At 46.4% G+C, this 13,930-nt stretch overlaps 1 protein-coding gene across 9 annotated transcripts in view; it reads left to right on the forward strand.

Annotated features, from left to right (window-relative positions):
• Window positions 1-13,930, forward strand: part of DYNC1I1 (dynein cytoplasmic 1 intermediate chain 1) — a 540,798-nt gene that overhangs the window by 394,003 nt on the left and 132,865 nt on the right. For all 9 annotated transcript variants that reach the window (XM_068235055.1, XM_068235054.1, XM_068235053.1 and 6 more), the window contains one exon: window positions 731-875. In XM_068235055.1, coding sequence (XP_068091156.1) covers window positions 731-875 — 145 coding nt within the window. The remainder of the gene's footprint in view (window positions 1-730; window positions 876-13,930) is intronic.

The raw sequence follows: 13,930 nt of genomic DNA on the forward strand, positions 1-13,930 counted from the left end.
GTAGATAAGTAAAAAATAGATAAGGATTGACCCCTCCACCAGGGGTGGTTATTGGTAATGTAAAGGGGAACAGAGGCGCCAGCAGGATAAAAGATGATAAAAAGCTCAAAATCCCTCAGGAGGTGGTGGTGGACTCGCCTCCCCGAAGCAGACAGGATACTGTCAGGTTTTTATAACAACAGGTTTATTTATATACTCCAAACAAAACTGCAACGCGTATCATGGGTATATTCCTGCTTCCTCAGGCCATAAACAGATAGGAGTACACAGTATAGTCTAAAGGTCACGATAAGCGCTTATCGTGACCAATAGATTGTACTGTGTACTCCTATCTGTTCATCTTTATGGTGTCCAACTTTGGCTCTCGGCCCTGAGCACCGCGCACCCCCAAAGTAACTTGCTTTGCTCCTTCCCCTGCTGGCTGAGTGTGTGCAGGTGTGGAAAACAAGTCACAATTGTGACTGCCCTGTGCAGCTGGTTACTCCTGCAGGAAGAGGAAACTCCCTGGGCTGCCTGTAGAGAAAACTAGTCCAGCACAAAGCACAGATCCCGGACTAGAGCAGTAAAGCAGTTTGGGAATGTATAGCGGACGCAGACTGAGATGAGCAGATGATTATTATTAATAACATTAAACATATTGATGGACTGTTTGTGCAGCGCTCATGCATGATTATAGTGAGCTTATGTTTAGGTGTGTAGAAAATAACCTGCGTTGTGTTTGTGCCCGCAGCAAGGCTGGCATCAGCGAAGTGTTCGAGGGCCACCAGGGCCCCATCACCGGCATCAACTGCCACAGTGCGGTGGGCTCCGTCGACTTCTCACATCTCTTCCTGACATCCTCCTTCGATTGGACGGTCAAACTATGGACCACCAAGGTGAGTGCCGCTCATAAGGAGGTTGTGCAACCAATCAGATTCCAGTTATAACCTTTTGACTGGCAGCAGAAGAGGTAAACCCCGGGTGAGTAAAAAATAGATTAGAGATTTCGCCTCGGAAGTCCTTTTAAGAGTTCAAAGGTTTGAGAGTGGCGGATGTGTATTGGAAGAAGATTCCAGAGGAGGGGTGATGCACATGAGAAGTCTTATATACGTGAATGCAAGGAGGTGATTCTAGAAGAGAGCAGAAGGAGGTCATGTGCAGAACGGAGATTGCGGTTGGGTTGGTATCTGGAAACTATAATGTGGAGATGTACGGGGAGAGAAACACTTGTTTTGAGGCCATACAGAACTCCCTTTATCAAGGACATATAGTAGATAAAATAATGGCATACCTCCCACCATTATGAAATGAGAAAGCGGGACACTTAGGCCACACCCCCAACCACACCACTGACACACTCTTAGTCACACATGCATTTTATGTTATTATTATTTTTTTTTTTATTATTAAAACCACAATGGTCCTTTAAATTAAAACAAAAATAGCCAATATACCCTGTCCGGGGGTGGGGAGGAGGGTGAGGGTGCCCATGGGTGAGGAGGAGAAAAAACGGATGCAGTGTGTGGGATGCGGGTCCAGCATAATATTCTCCCTCCCACCGATTGTGCCCCCCAGTGTCCCCCTGTTTGCAGAGTTAAGTGCGCAGCGATGCGGCCTGTCTTACCATTCATCCTCGTGTACCGGCATCTGGTTCTTCTCTGCTTCCTGTGACGTGACAGGAAGCAGAGTGCAGCCAGATGACGGTACGCGAAGATGGGCGGTAAGATGACAGCCCGCTCTGCTGCGCACTTTACTCTGAAAACGGGGGAGGGGGCACATTTGGAGAGAGGGTGAAATATGAAACCGGACCCGCATCTCACACACCACATCCGTGGGGCTGGCGCCTCAAGCTTTTTTTTTTTCACCCTCTCTGCCCAGCCAGCGGGACACTGGGGGGTCATACCAGGACAGCGGGAGAGCCTCCCCAAATCGGGACAGTCCCGCAGGATTCGGGACAGTTGGGGGGCTTGTAATGGTGTAGAATGGATTCTGTGTGGCCTTGAAGCAGTTGTTGGCGTTGGCGAAGGTGTCGGGTCTTTAGAGATGATCCGTTAGTCTCTACATATGTTCTTGGCAGAGAAGCATGTCCTCGATTGGAAGTCTCTGATTTCTGAAATCACCCTGAGTGATGCTGGAGGATCGAGGCGCTGACAGTGTGGAAGCGGAGAAGACGCAGGTAGATATTACAGCCTCGTCACAGGAGGCCTCTCTGTTTTGTCTGGAGCGGCTGCGAACCTCTCAGCGGTATCTCTGCGTTGTCACAGTGAGGTTTTCAGCCCTCAGTAACACGGAACACGTGTCGGAGCAGCTGGAGTCTTATTATCAGACAGAACTCTTACAAGTGTTGCCGAGTGGAGGCCGGGAGTTGCGGTATGACGGTGTGAACGTTCAGATGGAGTTTCACCTTCTTTGCAATGCGATATTGCTGCCCGGGACTCCTCTCTCTGCGGCCGGCATCTCAAGGATCTTACAGCTTCATGTATTGAGGAATCTCGGAATAGACGAAACTACTCTTCAAAGCTACGTCTTTCTGGAGAATCCAGGGCAATATTTTATGTCCTGTAAGATCCCATGTCTCTGTCTGTACAGCAGCCCACCGGGGTTATATCACTAAAGCTGCAGAACATGCAGGGATGGATGTCACTAGAAGTTACAGGGGCCCCAGGGAAAACAACATGGGCCCCTTCCCTAAGACCCAATCCCCCCCTCCCGAAGTTTGCAAAGAATAACACTATACCCTTCCTTTCCACAAGTGTTTCTAATAAAGCACTCCCCCACCTTCATTCATCAGAATGATGTCCCCAACACACACGCACACACGTGTTGTGGAACTCTACAGCAACACATTATATTTACCTGCTCCAACGCTGTGTTGGGTCTCTTCAGTTCACCTCAGCAGCCACATGCTCTCTGCATACATAGCTCCGCTTCCCATGTATGTCATGTAATCAGGAGCTGGAGGTATACATGTCACGTGATCAGGAGACGGAGGTATACATGTCATGTGATCAGGAGACGGAGGTATACATGTCATGTGATCAGGAGCTGGAGGTATACATGTCATGTGATCAGGAGACGGAGGTATACATGTCATGTGATCAGGAGACGGAGGTATACATGTCGTGATCAGGAGACGGAGGTATACATGTCATGTGATCAGGAGACGGAGGTATACATGTCATGTGATCAGGAGACGGAGGTATACATGTCATGTGATCAGGAGCTGGAGGTATACATGTCCTGTGATCAGGAGCCGGAGGTATACATGTCATGTGATCAGGAGCTGGAGGTATACATGTCCTGTGATCAGGAGCCGGAGGTATACATGTCATGTGATCAGGAGCTGGAGGTATACATGTCATGTGATCAGGAGCTGGAGGTATACATGTCATGTGATCAGGAGCTGGAGGTATACATGTCCTGTGATCAGAAGCCGGAGGTATACATGTCATGTGATTAGGAGCCGGAGGTATACATGTCATGTGATCAGGAGCCGGAGGTATACATGTCATGTGATCAGGAGACGGAGGTATACATGTCATGTGATCAGAATCCATAGGTATACAGATCATGTGATCATGACCAAAGGTATACATGTCATGTGATCAGGAGCCAGAGGTATACATGTCATGTGATCAAAAGCCAGAGATATACATGTCATGTGATCAGGAACTAATGGATTGTAGCAGCAAAAGGGAAACAGCGGAGGACGCCCGAGGCAGCGTTGGGGAAGGTAAGTATAATAAATTCTGCAGAAGGGGTAAGAGGAGTGGCATGCTTCTCTGTTGCCCCCATCAGTAGATCTCTCTCTCCCTTTCCTTGTGTTCCTTGCTTGGCCTATATACAAGCCACAGGCGATTTTCAAACCATACATAAAGATTTATGCACTCTTTAAAGGGAACCTGTACTGAGTAAAATTATTTAAAATAAACATATGAGGTAACTTCAAATGAACATTACATAGTTACCTTGCCATCAGTTCCTCTCAGAAGCAAACCATTTTCTTCTGATAATGATCCCTTCCAGTTCTGACAACATTTTGTCAGAACTGAAGTATATCAGTTGCTGTCAGTTATATATCAGTTGCTGTCAGTTATATATCAGTTGCTGTCAGTTACAGCTGAGAGGAGAACTGATGTGTCCATGTTTCCCTATGGCTCAAGTGGGTGATATTACAGTTTAACAGTGTGCTGACCAGGAAGCTGTTATGGGGTACTAGCCATTTTCAAAATGGAGGACGAAGAATCCCATTGATCACAGTGGACACACAGGACGTAGGAGAGGAGAAAGAGATTGAGAAGTAGACTACATGGGAGGTAAGTATGACTTGTGTATGTTTATTTTGACTTTTAATTTTTAGTTCAGGTTTTCTTTAAAGTGGCATCTAGAGAGGTAGCAAAGATAAGGTAACAGGTCCTGTCATGGGCCCCCTGCCCGCCCCACACCTGGTGTCATGACCGTCGCACCCGTCGCAGTCCCGCCGTTTAATGGCGATATATTTGTAATTGTTTCCTCCAGTTGCTGCATGTCTGCTGTGATTCCATCTATGCGAACATTTCATTCACAAATGCCGTAATTTCCTTAATTATATTAAGTCGATTAAAATAAAGTCCCCCATCAATTGTATATTAAATTAAACTTTCAGCATATACAAGGCATACTGTAGTCATTAGGCGTTCATTCTGAGCTTCTGTAACCAGCTGAAAATGTGTTCCTGCTTCTAAAAGAGGGAACTGAACGGCATTCACATTCCGCACTTCCCCAGAAAGGATAATTACAGCGCCGTGTGACTGCCTGCTACGGGATTTGTTACACAACACAAAGCCATAAACGGGAGACAAAGTCATGGATCTGTATGTGGCGCTGCATGGAAAGCAGCCATTGTACACGCTCACTTCTCTAATGGATTTATTTCTGTGACATTCTCCTGCTCCATCTGCTGCTTTCTTGTGCTGCATGTTAGAAGGTTCAGCATCACTGGTGCAAAACGGCTTCTCAGCTGATATGCCTACATTTTTATTTGTTTAGTTTATTGCATGGCCAAGTTGTGACCACCTGCTAATAACCTTCCCTGGCTGAGGGGCTCCACTGTAGTATATAATGATGCCGCCAGCAACCCACACAGTCACTGTCCACCCCTCACCAGGGCAGGATCCTCCGGATACCAGGCAACCTAGGCAGGGGCCTAGTGGGTGTCAGCATTTTGGGTACTAGTTATAAAAACAACTGTGCAGAGGCAATGCAGGGTGCTATGACTAGTGCTGGGCAATAGGGATAATCAATGAGATGCAAATAATGTCTCCTGTTATTTACATTTCATGACAGTTTTACACAGCTTAAAATTAGACCAATCAGAATAACTTCCTGTCAATTTTTATTGGTCAAAGTTCAAGCTGCGCATCATTTATGTGAAATCTGAATCAGTCACCTACAGGACCATTTCTAGGCTCTCCCCCCCCCCTCCTCCCCCGAGGTAAGAAGTCCTATGTCACCAGCTAGGCAGCACAGGGGGACAGAAGCTAGCTGGCGGGGGAGGGGGGGGATCCATGAGTGACTGCGAGGGCAGGGGACAGCTGCAGGAGGCTGGTAGAAGCCCCAGGTGAGTGAAACAGGTTTTTTTTAATCCCTGGCTTAAAGGGACTCCGAGCAGTGCAGAAACTATGGAAAGATGCATATCATTTTAAAGCTCTCTTTCTCCTCTTTCCAATGATATATAAAGCACCGCCCTACGCCTTTTAATTTTCGCTATTTTCGCGATTGAAATTGCCGCGGCCGCGATTTCGATCGCGATAATAGAGAAAACTAAAAGGCGTAGGGCGACGATTTAGGTGTCGCCAGAAAGAGGAGAAAGAGAGCTTTAAAATTATATCCATCTTTCCATAGTTACTTGTATTACACCTAAATCGTCGCCCTACGCCTTTTAGTTTTCTCTATTATCGCGATCGAAATCACGGCCGCGGCAATTTCAATTGCGAAAATAGCGAAAACTAAAAGGCGTAGGGCGACGGTTTATATATCATTGGAAAGAGGAGAAAGAGAGCTTTAAAATGATATGCCTCTTTCCATAGTTTCTGCACTGCTCGGAGTCCCTTTAAAGAGAACCTGTAACAAAAAAAAGTTCCCCGGGAAGCCTCAGGGTCCCAATCTGGCTTCCCCCTCCCCTGTAGATGCAGGTAGTCCAGCGCTGGCTCCCCCGAAGCGTCCGGCAATCCTCCCTCGACAAGCCTGATAAGCGCTTATTTATTTACCTTCCCTGGCTCCAGCGGGGGCGCTGTTGCGGCTCTCAGCATGGAAATAGGCGAAAATAGCTGATGTCCGTCGGATCCGCTCTACTGCGCAGGCGACTTGCAGGTGACTTGCGCCTGCTCAGTAGAGCGGCCCGACAGCGATCAGCTATTTCCGCCTATCTCCAAGCGGAGAGCCGATACTGCGCCTGCACTGGAGCCGGGAAAGTAAATATTTACATCCCCGCTGTTCAGGGAGCTTTATCACCACCGCCGTGGGACACAGGAGGAGGGGGGAAGCCTCAATAGGATCCGGAGGCTTCCCCCTCCCGAGGTGAGGACCCCCCAGGGGAGATTTCTTTCATTACAGGTTTTCTTTAAGTTCCTCTTTAAAACGGCCCTGTTCACCTACACTGAGAAGGCGCAGTTATCCTCTGGAGATAGTATAGGAAACAAAATGGCTGCCACAGAGCGCAAGGCAGCGCATGGGGCGAAGGTGCCTCTGTTTGTACGAGAATCTCTAGATAGATAGCAGACACGTAAGTGATTGTGATGTCTGTGGAAATAGATGGTGCGGTAAAGAAATATGCTATTTTCCTTAATAAATAAATATGTCTTGGCAAACCACGTAACTTATCCACCTCATAAAGAAAATCACTTAAGCCAAAAGTATCTGAAATTGTCTTATTTTACAGTATCTGTATATTTCCCTCTCGTCTGCAGGATTCAGGTTATTGCAGCCAGATCAGATGGTTTCTATCTGAGTTGTAGAAAAAGCAGAATTTCGTAGAATAGGAAAATGACTTGCACATGGCTGGCCAGGCGGGAATCGCAGGGGTTTCATCGCCTAGCAGCAGGGGCGCGGATTTATAGCAGATAACTTCTGCTGAACTTACTCTGAGAGCTGCAGATTCTGGGCACAGTGTAAAAAGCATGGAGGTAACAGACCTCCAGGGCTGTGGGGGGAAAACGATAGCAACCAGCCAGAGAGGTCCTGACAACGTATGTTTCCTGCTAGTTACCCACAAGAGATGTTTGCAGGTACGTCATGTGTGAGTGTAGGAGTCCTCTTGGAAAGTTAAAGGGGAACTTCAGCATAAACAAACATACTGTCATTAAGTTAAATTAGTTATGGTAATTAAAATAGATGGGTAATATAATCTCTTACCTACTCTGTTTTAAAAGAACAGGAAAATGTTTGTGATTTCATGGGGGCAGCCATCTTGTTCATGATGGCAGCCATCTTTTTGGTTGAAAGGAGGTGACAGGGAGCATGAAACACACTTCCAACTGTCCTGTGTCCATATCACCCCTCCCAGCTGTGCGCTACACTTTAAATCTCAAATAAAAAAAAAAAACAAAAAACAGCAGAACGAGAAGAACAACATGCACACATCAGTCTTTTCGGTTAATTCATAGCTCCCAACTGTCCCTCTTTTGGAGGGACAGTCCCTCTTTGGGAATCCCTCTTTCCTCCTCATTTGTCCCTCTTTCAGGACTTTGTCCCTCTTTCTGTGAAAATATATACAGTATATTTCTCTACTAAAAAAAATGTGTTTGACTCTAAACTTTATTCCCATTCTTTCAATTGATATATTACTAATTTTAAAATGGTAATATGAAGGAGGACCACTGTGGTTTGAATTATAAAACAACATATTTTTCTTATGAAATCTTTATGGTATGGGTGACTAGGGGCGTGATCAGGGGTGTGACAAGGGGCATGGCTTAAGTGTCCCTCTTTCTCATCTCAAAAAGTTGGGAGGTATGGTTAATTCCAAAATTTAGACATTTCCATCAGATGTGGGAGTGAGTTAGTCCTGGTGCTCTGTCGAAAAGTGTGAAATAGTTGAATGGCTTGGACAAAGTATGAAAACCTTTATATTTAACGAAAACGTAAGCATGATCATCATACTGTTAAAAGATTTGTGGCTGACTCAGAGCACACACGGGTTTGTGCAGATAAAAGCAAAGTGAGGAAGGGTGCTGCTAAACAAATACATCAGATTAAGAGAACAGCTTCTAAAATGCCATTACAAAGCAGCAAACATATATTTCAAGCTGCTGGTGCCTCCGGAGTCCCGCGAACATCCAAGTGCAGGATTCTCTAGAGTATTTCAGTGCATAAATCTTCTATTCAACCACCCCTAACCTAAGCTCACAGCTGCAGTGGTCCCAGAACTACATAAAGATGAATTTCCAATTGTTTACTAATAAGTGCCTGCAACTCTTCATGGTCCAGATGGATGGAGTGGTGGATGGATGGTTAACATCCACCACGTCCCAACAAGGCTGCAATGTCAGCAAGGAGGAGGCGGAGTCATGTTTTGGGCTGGAATTACGGGAAGAGAGCTGGTCAGCCACTTTAGGGTCCCTGAAGGTGTGAAAATGACCCCTGCAAAGTATGTGGAGTTTCTGACTGACCACTTTCTTCCATGCTACAAAAAGAGGAACCGCATTTTCTGTGATAAAGTCATCTTCATACATGGCAATGTACCATCTCATGCTGCAAGGATTACCTTTGTGTCATTGGCTGCTATTGGCATAAAAGGAGAGAAACTCATGGTGTGGCCCCCATCCTCCCCTGACCTCAATCCTATTGAGAACCTTTGGAGCATCCTCAAGCAAAATATATAAGAGGGTGGGAGGCAGTTTACATCCAAACAGCAGCTCTGGGAGGCTATTCTGATATCCTGCAAAGAAATTCAAGCAGAAACTCTCCAAAAACTCACACATTCAATGGATGCAACAATTGTAAAGCAACTATCAAATGAAGCTTGACCCGTTAAGATGTTTGTAATGGAAATAGCTTTTGATTTCAGTAAATATGACCTCCTAATGCTGCAAATTCAGCAAATGACCATTTTCAGTTCTTTACAACCTATAAAATTTAAATAATTTGGAACAGAGCATTTTAACTTTTTTATTTGTGAAAAACATACTGTTATCCTTAGCAGGTTTGTTCAGTTACATTCGAATTATACTCTTTATAGTTGATGACTTAAAATGTATGCCGACTGCCGATTGCATCAACTAATTTGGAAAATCAGATAAAAATATAATTTGCATAGTAATTTGGAACGTGGTGTAGTTGTGGAGGTGATGAGGATCCAATTGCTCGATTTTCAATGTGATCTGTCTGCAATCTCTCTGTCTGTGAGCAGTCTGCCAGCTTCCAGCTCCTCCCACCCCACCCTCCCCATTCCCAGGCCACAACCATCTCCATTGGCCAATACAGGCAGGAGGGTGTATGGCAGGCTGGCCACACCCCCTCATTCCTCACCAAGACGACATGCTCCCTCCCACACACTCTTCCAATACCTGCAGCCTGAGGCCGGTTTTACACGAGAAACAGGTGTTTTTGTTGCCGTGTGATCCCATCTCACCGCAACGTCAAAAACAGCCTTCGGAGGTTACCGCGGCAATGCGCGGTGATCTCTGTTTTGGCTGCAAGAAGTGAGGCCCTCTAGTGTTCACTTCCTGTGACGGAAATCAGAAGTGCACAGACATGTATTGTCAAAATATACTCCTGCGCGTGCGAGACACAAATGAGAGCAGCAAACAGTTTAAAATAACTGCATCACCGTAGACTGATATTACTTCCAGTCGCCGCACATTGCCACTGGTCGTCGCCAATAATGCGATTTTGTAGGCAGGGTAAATTCGCTACTTCCATCGCACCGTGGTAGGTGTACGAGGCCACGTAGGTTTTCATTGCTATAGTGTTACCCTGCGGTAAAAAAGGGTAACACAACGTAATGACATTGTGTCAGTGGGAAAGGGCCCTGAGATGATTAGCAGTGATTATTTCAGCTGTCAGTTAAGGAAGAATAATTATGCAGCCTATAAGAGGTGATCACATTGTGCTCCACTTGGGGGGTACAGCTTTGTGACTAAGCAGTCCCCTGTACAGCGATGCGCCTGATCGCAGTGCTGTACAACCAAAACAAATGTTTTTTTTCCTTCTAACAGCCAGCCGGAATCGCGGGCTGGCAGGCTGATCTCAGAGCGGAGCTCTGCCACTCAACGGGGATGGGCGCGCATACGAGCTAATCTCGGCCCCCAGGACTTGACACCAATTGGCATTAGTCGGTCCTAGGGGAGCTACTCTGCGACCGCCCTACGGCGTGAGTGGTTAAACTGAGTACACCAATCAGATAAAAAAACTTTGGCTAGATCTTCAGATTCATCCCGGTGGATCTGATCTGCAGATGACTGTCAGTTAAACAAGGTGTGTATGAGATCTGCAGATATCATAGACTATGAGAGCATTTTGCAGGAAGTGATATTTTGCATGTGTGCAGCATCTTTAGAAAGATCAGTCCTTCAAACCTCCCTGACAAACCTTCTGCGACAGACAGATACATTTCTCAGTTTGCAAAGATGTTTATCTGATGGGTGTACTCAGCTTAATAGAATAGACTGTGTAGAGTGTATACTCTCATACTACATGGAAGGGGGTAAAAATGGTCTGTGATCCTTCATTTTCAAGACTTTTATCTCATGTGTGTGCTTAGCTTAAAGAGACACTTAAGGCAAAAAAAAAAAAAAGAATCTTCCAGCCCCCTTGCAGCTGTCCCATGCCCTCGTAGTCTCGCTCTGATGCCCCTGTTCCCCGCCGCCAGCTACTTCCGGTTTCGGCGACAGGCCCAACAGTCCTGGGAACGCGAGTGATTCTTCATGTTCCTGGCCACAATAGCAGTATGGGGGGGAAATAAAAACAGACACTTACCGGAGGATTCTACCGGCTCCCTGCAGCTGTCATGTCCCGCGTTGTCCTCCTCCGATCTGCCATTTCCCGCCGCTGGCACCGGGCAATTATTCGTCTTACAAGACAAATAGTGCGTCATCGGGAGTTTACTGTGCAGTACGAAGTTTTCTTGTACTGCGCCTGCGCAGTAAGATCCCGATGACGCGCGCGGACGCAGTCTTACTAGGATCACAATTATACCGGGGCCGGTGACGGAGAACAGAGGATCGTTGGAGGACGGCGCAGGACATGACAGCTGCAGGGGGCTGGTAGAAGCCCCAGGTAAGTGTCCATTTTTATTTTCAACTCCCCCCAGAGAACCCCTTTAATCAAAAGCTCTTGGTCCCCATGCTACATGGAAGTGGTAAGCCTGATCAATCAAAATTGAATGTGTGTGCCCACCTAGAGGACGGAATTCCTGCCCCACTCCTCACTCTTTCTGCCACCAGGCAGGTGTTTATCACGCCGACCGCACGTTCCCAGCTTCTCTCAGAGATCACACAGTCACCAGCTTCCGATCTTCTGCAGAAAATAATATTTCCCCGTCCGTGAAGCGGCTCAGTGGTGATAACAGAAGTCAATAAATAAAAGCTCGGTTCTCGTGCATGTGCTGTGCTTGTGCTGAAGCGGATCCAGCGCTGCGGCCGCGCAGGAAGCCACTTTAGAGCCAGATTTGGGCTGGAAGCCAGCCTGGTGGAGGGAGGAGGGTGGGGCGGCGTGTTCAGACAGGATTCTGGGCTCTACCTCTGGAGCCACGGGTCTGGCCCCTTCCCAGCCACACGAAGAGAAGATGAAGGCATTCGCTGGGTAAAAGCTGCAGCAGGAAAGTAAAGTCATGTGGGGTCCCGCCCCCCCCCCCCTCCCTCTCCACGTTCTGTTACATCGCACTCCTCACAGGAGCGAGAATCAGGAGAACTCCAAGCGTGAAATACGATTCCATCGAGACGGGACTGGATTACCGCCAATTCCTGATGAGCGGGTCCTCGGCTGCGGGGAAACCTCTCCGCCGCTCATAAACTGATTACACCTGGATATTTCACACTGTATTCCATAACTGAAACTTATTTATGTTGTCTTAAAGGGAACCTGAAGTGAGAGGGATATGGAGGCTGCCATATTTATTTCCTGTTAAACAATACCAGTTGCCTGGCTGTTCTGCTGATCACTTTGGCTGCAGTAGTGTCTGAATCACACACCAGAAACAAGCATGCAGCTAATCCAATCACACCTCAGTCAGAGCACCTGATCTGCTGCATGCTTGTTCAGGGGCGGTGGCTAAATGTATTAGCGGCAGAGGATCAGCGGGAAAGCCAGGCAATCTGCATTGTTTAAAAGGAAATAAATATGTCAGCCACCATATTCCTTTGAATTCAGATGTGCTTTAAAGAGCCGCCGTAGTAATGTATAGAAGAATGCAAAACATTGGGTTTTTTTCACTTATAAGTTAATTTGAGTGGTTGCACCATCAGAAACACTTCCTATATCTATATATTGCTGTACATCAGTAAGTAACACCGCCCTGCCAGTGATGTCACAGCCAAAGCTATGATGTCATGCAGCCTTCTGCTCCAGAGCACTCTAGTAGACCGGGTGTTGTTTCTGCTCACTTCAGAACACACAACAAACATTCCGCAGTGATGCACCTGAAATCAGGATAAAAGTGGGTACCCTGAATGATTTACTGTATTCTGCTATATGTCACTACAGGGCCTCTTTACTGCATTGTACTATAAGTCACTACAGGGCCTCTTTACTGCATTCTGCTATACGTCACTCCTGGGCCTCTTTACTGCATTCTGCTATATGTTACTACAGGGCCTCTTTACTGCATTTTACTATATGTCACTACAGGGCCTCTTTACTGCATTCTGCTATATGTCACTATAAGGCCTCTTTACTGCATTCTGCTATATGTTACTACAGGGCCTCTTTACTGCATTCTGCTATATGTCACTACAGGGCCTCTTTACTGCATTCTGCTATATGTTACTACAGGGCCTCTTTACTGCATTTTACTATATGTCACTACAGGGCCTCTTTACTGCATTCTGCTATATGTCACTACAGGGCCTCTTTACTGCATTCTGCTATATGTCACACTACAGGGCCTCTTTACTGCATTCTGCCATATGTCACTACAGGGCCGCTTTACTGCATTCTGCTATATGTCACTACAGGGCCTCTTTACTGCATTCTGCTATATGTCACTACATGGCCTCTTTACTGCATTCTGCTATATGTCACTACAGGGCCTCTTTACTGCATTCTGCTATATGTCACTACAGGGCCTCTTTACTGCATTCTGATATATGTCACTACAGGCCCTCTTTACTGCATTCTGCAATGTGTCACTACAGGGCCCAATTACTGCATTCTGCTCTATGTCTCTACAGGGCCTCTTAACTGCATTCTGCTCTATGTCTCTACAGGGCCTCTTTACAGCATTCTACTATATGTCACTACAGGGCCTCTTTACTGCATTCTACTATATGTCACTACAGGGCCTCTTTACTGCATTCTACTATATGTCACTACAGGGCCTCTTTACTGCATTCTACTATATGTCACTACAGGGCCTCTTTACTACATTCTGCTATGTGTCACTACAGGGCCTCTTTACTGCATTCTACTATATGTCACTACAGGGCCTCTTTACTGCATTCTGCTATATGTCACTACAGGGCCTCTTTACTGCATTCTGCTATATGTCACTACAGGGCCTCTTTACTGCATTCTGCTATATGTCACTACAGGGCCTCTTTACTGCATTCTACTATATGTCACTACAGGGCCTCTTTACTGCATTCTGCTATATGTCACCACGGGGCCTCTTTACTGCATTCTGCTATATGTCACTACAGGGCCTCTTTACTGCATTCTGCTATATGTCACTACAGGGCCTCTTTACTGCCTTCTGCTATATGTCACTACAGGGTCTCTTTACTGCATTCTACTATATGTCACTACAGGGCCTCTT

Source organism: Hyperolius riggenbachi, chromosome 5, assembly GCF_040937935.1.
Source record: "Hyperolius riggenbachi isolate aHypRig1 chromosome 5, aHypRig1.pri, whole genome shotgun sequence".
NCBI classification, from domain to species: Eukaryota; Metazoa; Chordata; class Amphibia; order Anura; family Hyperoliidae; genus Hyperolius; species Hyperolius riggenbachi.